The following is a 9,064-nucleotide window of genomic DNA, read 5'->3' as shown; positions in this document are numbered from 1 at the left end:
TATCGCAAATGACGTTTATTATAAAAGGTTTTGGAAAAAGTTGCATTAAGTTTGGTGCTGCGACGTTCTGAGGGAAAGGTTTCCAAACAGGAAGTGCAGAGGACCTGGAGTCTCACCTGGAGTCTCACTGAAGTCTGACCTGGAGTCTCACCTGGAGTCTCACCAAAGTCTGACCTGGAGTCTGACCTGGAGTCTCACCTTGGAGTCTCACCTTGGAGTCTCACCTTGGAGTCTCACCTTGGAGTCTCACCTGGAGTCTCACCTGGAGTCTCACCTGGAGTCTCACCTGGAGTCTCACCTGGAGTCTCACCTGGAGTCTCACCTTGGAGTCTCACCTTGGAGTCTCACCTGGAGTCTCACCTGGGAGTCTCACCTGGAGTCTCACCTGGGAGTCTCACCTGGAGTCTCACCTGGAGTCTCACCTGGAGTCACACTGGAGTCTGACCTGGAGTCTCACCGAAGCCTGACCTGGAGTCTGACCGGAGTCTCACCGAAGCCTGACCTGGAGTCTGACCGGAGTCTCACCTTGGAGTCTCACCTTGGAGTCTCACCTTGGAGTCTCACCTTGGAGTCTCACCTGGATTCTCACCTTGGAGTCTCACCTGGAGTCTCACCTGGAGTCTCACCTGGAGTCTCACCTGGAGTCTCACCTGGAGTCTCACCTGGAGTCTCACCTGGAGTCACACCTGGAGTCACACCTGGAGTCTCACCTGGAGCCCAAGATGAAACGATATAGAAATTTTCCAGAATCCTGGAGGAAAGTCTGCAGCTCTAAACTGCATCAGAATAAAAACAGTAATAAATATAAATGCATAAAGATTAAAACTAACAGAGTCTAACAAAAGTAATATACACTTAAGTAAAGTGAAGGAACATCGCACATGGTATCCAAATAATATTTAACATGGTACTGAAATTAAATTAACATTGAAAGTAGTTGAGGTGGTTCAGGATCATCTGGTAAGGATGAACCCTGGGCTCCTCCCTAGGGAGGCGTTCCAGGCACGTCCAGCTGGGAGGAGGCCTCGGGGAAGACCCAGGACCAGGTGGAGAGATTAGATCTCCACACTGGCCTGGGAACGCCTCAGGATCCCCCAGTTAGAGCTGGTTAATGTGGCCCGGGAAAGGGAAGTTTGGGGTCCCCTGCTGGAGCTGCTGCCCCTTAGGCCTGATCCAGGATAAGAGGCTGAAGATGAGATGAAAGTAATATTGCACATTATTTTGAAAATGTTTAACATGATATTGAAATTAAATGAATAATTCACATAATTTTGTAAAATAATATTGCACATATTGAAAGTAATATTTAAATAAAATGTTTTACTTTTATCTCATAATTTCAACTTTTAATCAAAAATTTTTTATCTCATAACTAACTTTATTATTATTATTTTGACTTTTTTACTAAAATATTTTACTTTTATCTCATAATTATGATTTTTTTATCTCATAATTTCAATTTTTTAATCTAAATTTTTTCACTTTTGTCTCATTTCAACCCTTTAATCTCATTATTTTGACTTTTTTATATCATGATTTTTATCTCGTAATTTCAATTTTTTAATCTCAATAGTTATGACTTATCTAATTTTTTACTTTTTATCTCAAAATTTTGACTTTTTATCTCTATTTTGACAGTTTATGTCATAATTATGGTTATTTTATCCCATTATTTCGACTTTTTATCATAATGATAATTTTTTATCTCATAATTATGACTTTTTCCTCATTATTTCGACTTTTTATTTCATAATTTCGACTTTTTATCTCATAATTATAAATTTTTATTTTATTATAATGACTTTTTAATGGACTTCCATATCTTACAGTCTAAATAACAAAAAATATAAACTAATAAAACAGTTATAAAATCCATTTATTAAAAAGTTTATTTATTTATTTATTTTACGGCCGTTGCACTTTATCTCGGAAAATATCGCGAGACTAGCGAAGAAAGCCGAACCCGCTGAAGGAGACAGGCCGGAAAGTGCCGAACCGTCCGTCGCCCCCCCTCCCTCCTTTTTCATCATGGCCGCCGTGTCTACTCTCTCAAGTGACGCTCAGATTGGACACTGACTCGATTTCCTTCACTTCCAGTGCCTCTTGAACTTTTAGCTGCTCGTCAAACTTCCGCTCGGATGCAAAATCTACACTTTGTCGTTGCCCCTGGTTACCTGTAGTGGGACATAACCTTCACCAATCACATCCCTCCACTGGGCCTTTTTTCTTTTACCCTAAAAACAACCAACTGCCAACCAACAACAAGCTCCAGTGCGATGGTTTGACTCAGTCTCCTCTTCATGAACAATGTGTGAAAACTGCGCCGAGCTGGTGGAGGTTTTAAATGAAAGTAAGTGAAAATACATTTATATTTCACACACACACACACACACACACACACACAGGGGGACAGAGACGATGTGGGTGAACTAGCTTGCTTCATGCTAGCATCGCTGTTAGCATCGCTGTTGCTAAGCTGAATATAACTTTGTGTGTTTTCGTCATTAACTCGCTTTTACGTGCACGCTTTTGCAGCCGTGACACAAACACACGTGCCGACATCGTTTCTGTGTGTTTTAAAATCAGTGACATGAATTAACGTTTTCATATTAAAGCCGTTTTCTGTCCCTTTTCCCCTAAATTGGCAGTTTTTTGGGGCCCTGTCTGTCTGTCAAACACTCATTTACTCCCCTTTTAATCCGCTATAAATCGGGTTTCTGTGTGTGACATTGCAGCCCCGACTTAAAACACCCTATCACTGTTTTTACCGCGGGTTTTTAAAGGGTGCTAAATGCTGCTTAAATTAGGGTTTTATTTCCCCTTGGTGTGTTAGCCGAGTTAGCTTAATTGGGCTAGCAGCGATGCAAAAAGCCTGACTTTTGTTTGATGTGTTTGTCAGGTCAAGTCTGCTGGCTGTCCTCCTCCTCCTCCGCTGCCCTATTGTTGTGCAGATGGTTCACACTCACAGCCCCGAAAACGCCTCTGATAACCGACAATAACTGACAATAACACACGGTTATTAATATGAATTTATGGCGTGGCTGTCTCCTTTTAATGTGAAGTCTAAAGCTGCACACCAAAAATATTAATGGCTGCAACGAGGGCGCAGATTTGTGCCCATCGTTAATCCTCCGGTGGCTTGTGTCGTGTGTGCACCAGCTTCACTGCTTCTTGGTGGTTTTTATTGGGAAAAAATGAATTTAGCTATAAAATTAAAGTCATTTCACACGCGAGAGTCAACTTAAGCCAGCAAAACGTAAATGCAAGGTTGCATTTATAGCTACAAGTTAGCCTGTGTGTGCTAACCGGGCCCTGCTGCAGCCTCAGGGCTGTCTGGGATCATTGTATAAAGCATTTATTTTGTGTTATAACACTATTTTTAAAGCCGTTTCTATGCAGAGATCCACGGTGTATTTTGACGTTGTCCCCTGTGTGTGTGTGTGCAGCCTATTGTGTGTGTCATAAGCATGCATGTGTGTGTGTGAAGGGGAAAGCTCCTCCTGCGGGCTCTGTAGGAATCCACTTTCACAGACAATCAGTGCTGCACCTGACTGTAGCCCGGGCTCACGATGCACACTTTGAATAGGCTCATTTCTTTCTGACACGTTGTTGTTTTCAATAAGAAGATCTGCACTTGGAGATATGTGTGTTTTTTTAAATTGCGAGTGTGTGAGATGTGACCACCTGTTTTTGGAGAGTCCTGTAATATACGGCTGAAAGTGTGTGGACACCCAGACATTACAGATCTGTGATTCTAGCTGAACACGGGTGTTTGGTGGTGGTTGTTGTTGTTGTTGTTGTTGTTGTTCTGCTGCTGACGGCTGCTCACAGCCTCCCGTCTACTGGGAAGATGTTCCACGAGATCGGCTGCAACAAGTGCATCATGACCCGTGCATAAAGGGGGGTCAGGGGGGGTACCCATGCATCCTGGAAAACCTGGAATACAATTTTGCATTCATGGAAAATGAGAGGAAACAAAGTCAAATGTCCTGGAAAATCCTGTTATTTCAGCATTCTCTGATTTTTACGGAGCCCCCCCCCCAGGTGACATTGGGTAAAAGAAATAATGCATGGCCACAAGTTAGGTGTTGCAGTCGATTCCATGCAGAGACTGTTGATTGTTAACATGTACAAGTTTGAATACTTTTCATTTTATATTAATATAGTATTGAATAACAATGACACACTTAGGGCGCACTCCCACTGTCCTTCTGTCCCGTGCCCCGTGCTTTAGGGTCCTTGTCCCCCCCTCCAGGCCCGTTTGTACTCACACTACCTGGGCCTCGGAGAATGCTTCTTGCTGCCTATACGTCATCACGCCGTAACACGTCACACGCATTGATGACGTCATGGCGATGCGTGGCTTTGTTTCCAGATCTTTCTGTAGACCTCAGAGTTTTTGTGCGTCTTGTCGACTGTTTTTGAATCTTTTCATCGACCAAATCTGCAGTAAACACTCCACCTCCGCATCACACCAATGTGAACCTTTCACCGCCATTGTTTTTAAATGTCCGCGCATGGTCCCTCCTTCTTTTTTCTACGTCCCAACAGGCGCACAGGAAATGACCTCAGAACCGCCGTAGGCCTCGTGCTCGTACACGTGCGAACGCTCGTGCTCGTACATATGCAAACATGCTTTACTAAAGCCCACCTCTCCCAAACGGGCCGTGGACAGCCAGCTGGCCGCAGCTATGCGCGGAGCGGTTGCACTCACACTGGTCAAACGCACTAGGCTTTAGCCGAAAAACCTGTTTTGGCCCGGTGCGGAAGGACAGTGTGATTGCGCCCTTAAGTCACTTGTGGTTAGGCATTGAGTAATTCTTATTAAGAGAGCTCCGAGTCCGAACTTTGAACTGGAACGACCCCCAAGGTCGGATCTTCAACTCAGAAAGTGGGACGATCCACACGACCCCCGAGTTGACTTTTAAAGATGGCTGCCCCCGGGTGTAAACAGCGAAGAAGCTCCTGTAATAATCCTTTTATTAAGACTTTTTACTGTTTGTTGTCACAACAAATGTGTGTCAGCTGTACACATGGTATTGTTAGATGTGTATATATAAAGAAATGCTGTCACAGTGTAATTTACATTTTTCATGTGTGTATGCGAACTAAGAAGCAGGCCGTGCTAACAACGGCTAGCTGCAGCCTGGTAGTTTCAGCCGCGTTTTTTCCAACTTTTTATCTGAAACGCTGATAACTCGGGTGTGACGTCATTCCCATTTCCGACCTCCAGCATCCGAGGTAAACGGAACGCACCGTTAAAGGCGAAGAATATGCTGAAGTCGGGGACGTCCCAGATTTCCTCATTCAGCAGCTGGAAGGCCCTGGGATCTTAGCGCGCCCCCCAGATCTGAAAGGTTGTTGGTGAAGTTCAACACACGGCCGAGAAAAACGCTGCTCAATCGATAACGACAGCTAATCTGCCGACACAGGACCAGTTTGTAATTTCCAGCTACTGCAGTGATGGAAGGACTGTGGCCGTAAGAACTGATCCCGGGTCAAAAACAGCGTATGTGTGCACGCCACCGCCGGTGCAGGCATCCTCGAACCCGTCGCTGACATCCTCAGACTTTAATTACCTTTATTCGTGAATAATAAACCGTATCACTGACATCATCCCGTTACTGAAGGGGAATTATCTCGTGGCCATGAGATGGTTAATGCGTGCTCATGCAATCCTTTTTTTTTATCCAGTGTCACCTGCGGGCCTCCGTAGAGTTTCCTTTCAGCTGAGAATGAGCTCCAAGTCCGTCGATCCGAGCTCCTCAAAACGACCCACGTTGTCGTCTGTTCAGGATCATATTTACGTTAAAATGTAAACGTTAGTTTACGGACGAGAGAGTTTTAAACGGGCTGTTCTTCAGTTAGTGTTTGGATCAGTGGAGAAGAGTTGATGACAGACAAAAAGGTCCATTTGACCGGAGTGAAACTACCTTTAAAGTCGATTTTTCTTTCAGGGCGTAATCATGTGATGTCAGATTGGTGCATGGATTTGCGTACTACCTGATCCAATCCAGCAGTTTCTGCAGTATTGGAGGAATTTGAAACAACTAATGAGAATACAGGCGCCAAACAATCGAAACAGCCTTTTTTTTTTATATGGTTAATTCTTTTAAGTAAGGCTTTGTTTTTTTTCACTTGGACTAACACATTGGTGCACGTCCTGACCCCTGCCTGTCTGCCTGTTAGATTCATTCATTCATTCATCTACAACCTCTTGTCCCTGTCGGGGTCGCGGGGGGCTGGAGCCGATCCCAGCTGACATCGGGCGTGAGGCGGGGTCCACCCTGGACAGGACGCCAGTCTATCACAGGACACATAGAGACGAACAGAGACAGACAACCATTCACACCTACGGGTGATTTAGAGTCATCAATGAACCGAACACCTGCACGTCTTTGGACTGTGGGAGGAAACCGGAGAACCCGGAGAAAACCCACGCAGACACGGGGACAACATGCAAACCTGAAACCTTCTCGCTGTGAGGCAACAGTGCTAACCACTACATCACCGTGTCGCCCGTGTACCACCGTGTGTCTTTAGTTCGATCCTCCCTGAAAACGATGTGCAGAAAAGAGTGTGAACCCTGGGGATTCGTTGTTACGGTGCTGGAGCTTTTCATAAGCGACTGCAGTCACATATCTGGTCGTCACCCTGTGTTTCTTCTTCTCTGAGACTGACGTCTGCAGCCGTGTAGTTAAATACAGTACAGTTAAAACATGCATGCATGCCCGCGCGCTCTCTGTTCGTCTGTTTCTCCTTTTGGCGCTCCCTCGTTCGGGAGTCCATCAAGTGACATTTAAAGGTCAGCATCATTAATTTTCCATTCTTAATAGTCAGGCGGACGTGTCGGTTCGACTGTTATTTGTGAAGCGGGAGGACGCTGGTGTTGGCAGCTGCCGTTGCACTTCCTCCTAAAAGGCTCTGGATGCGGTGGAAGTCACAGCTCTGTGCGCGCCGGTCCGGGGATTCGAGTGCGCGCACATCCAGCAAAAATAGTCAGGTGCGATACGAAGAAGTATTCAGCTGCAGGAAACAGAAGAGGCTCTGCACACTGGGAGTGTGTCTAAATAAAATACAGTTTAAAACAAAGAGTAAAAACGTCATCGAGCTTTCTTTCAGGACTCCTACACCTGCTACAGACGCCTTTTAGTTGGTCGAGAAAAGTGTTTTGGTTCGATGCCCGTCCCTGCTCACGATCTAAAAACATCCACAGTTCATTCAGAGCGGTGTGCAGACGCGTACAAGTGTGAATATTTAGTGTTTCTGTACTTTTGTGAGGCAAGACTCACGTTTGAGACACACACACACACACACACACACACACACACACACACACACACACACACACACACACACACACACACACACACACACACACACACACACACACACACACACACACACACACACACAGAGGCAGCGTGGTGCCGTCAGCTGTGACAGCTCTGTATGCAGACTGACGGGTCCATGTGCTGGGTGTGTGGGTGACCTCTGAACTCAGATTTGCTGCTGCAGCGTGTGTGTGTCTGTGTGTGTGTGTGTGTGTGTGTGTGTGTGTGTGTGTGTGTGTGTGTGTGTGTGTGTGTGTGTGTGTGTCCTCACACTGGGCTGATCCACGTGCTTTACAAAAGTGCAAGGATTTGACTTCTTTTCTGTTTTCATGTGTGGACGTTTTGGGTTTGGAGGAAGGTCACGTAGGGCTCGAGCAGCGGTTCACGCTCGCTCCTCCGCGTGTTCTGAGCTTTATGAATGAACACATATGTCAAAAAGACACTGAGCATGTGATGAATTCATAGCATTTCTGCGTTTTCCATATTTACACTGATTAATAAAACACATCGGCTGCACTCGTGTATCTAGTAGACCGGCATCTAGCCAGACGTTTTTCACTTAAAAATGCTCAAATTATTCTTTAAGGGAGTTTTTCCACACGTGCTAGTTTAAAAGTGATGCAGTGATGATATAAAGTGATGCAGTGATGATATAAAGTGATATAAAGTGATGCAGTGATGATATAAAGTGATGCAGTGATGATATAAAGTGATGCAGTGATGATATAAAGTGATGTAGTGATGATATAAAGTGGTGATATAAAGTGATGTAGTGATGATATAAAGTGGTGATATAAAGTGATGTAGTGATGATATAAAGTGGTGATATAAAGTGATGCAGTGATGATATAAAGTGATCCAAAGTGACATTTGCTCAGGACTCAGTGTCTCCACTGTTGCTTCCCTGACCTGTAGATGAATTATAGAGTTTGACGGCCACCGGGAGAAAAGACTTCCATCTATTATCTCGTGTATGATTTATAAAAATAATGACAACACATGCTTTAAAGTGATGCTTGTGCTGGATTCTTTGTGGAGAAACTGCAGAATAGACACAGATGAGTTAGAAATGTCTTTTTTAAACATATTAAAACTAACGTGTGTTTAAGAAGTGGCAAACGCCTTTAAGGAGTAACTCAGCGAGCATATTTAAATAAGAAATGTGTGAGTGTGCCGGTCTCTGAGATACAGGAGTGCAGCTGATGTGTTATATTCATCAGTAAATCACAGAAAAATTAAGAATTCATCACGTGCTCAGTGTCTTTTTGACATATGCTGTCATTCAATACGCTTCAGATCTTTGTCAGCGTGTCGGCTCGCGTCACAGCTGGAGGGCTCGTCGTGCTTGAACGCCTGCAGTCGCAGTCGCCGGCGAGGAGTGTGATCACACGGTGCAGGCGTCCGCCCCCTGCTTGTATTTATATCCACAGTGAGCTGCAGCCGTACACTGGGTTCGATGTTGGCACCTGTGCGCCCGTCCCCAAACGCCGTCGTCGTCATCACGGCTGTAGGAAAACGGGCAAAGTTGGCGGGCCGACATCCCGGGGAGTGGAAGTGCGGTTGTGCGGCCTCAGAGGAGCTTCTGTTCACAAGCTGGAAGGGTTTGGGTTCATTGATGAAATCACTTCCTGTCGGCACGGCCAGGACGCTTGTGGAGTGCTATTGTCGCTGTCACATTCAGGTCAGCGACTCAGCGGAGACGCTTGATTCCTCTAAAACAGGGTGTGACT

General features: G+C 45.2%; 1 protein-coding gene across 4 annotated transcripts in view; it reads left to right on the top strand.

The window, feature by feature from the left end:
* The first annotated feature begins 2,067 nt into the window (after window positions 1–2,067).
* usp34 (ubiquitin specific peptidase 34) overlaps window positions 2,068–9,064 on the top strand; it is a 64,225-nt gene continuing 57,228 nt past the window's right edge. For 3 of the 4 annotated variants that reach the window (XM_083930511.1, XM_083930510.1, XM_083930509.1), the window contains exon 1: window positions 2,068–2,350. In XM_083930511.1, the coding sequence (XP_083786637.1) occupies window positions 2,308–2,350 (43 nt within the window). In that variant the 5' untranslated portion in view covers window positions 2,068–2,307. The remainder of the gene's footprint in view (window positions 2,351–9,064) is intronic. The other variant, XM_083930512.1, reaches the window with a different exon arrangement.

The sequence above is a fragment of the Echiichthys vipera genome, assembly GCF_963691815.1.
Source record: "Echiichthys vipera genome assembly, chromosome: 2".
Classification (NCBI taxonomy): Eukaryota; Metazoa; Chordata; class Actinopteri; order Perciformes; family Trachinidae; genus Echiichthys; species Echiichthys vipera.
Note: the sequence above shows the minus strand (reverse complement) of the source record. Positions and strands in the feature narration are given on the sequence as shown.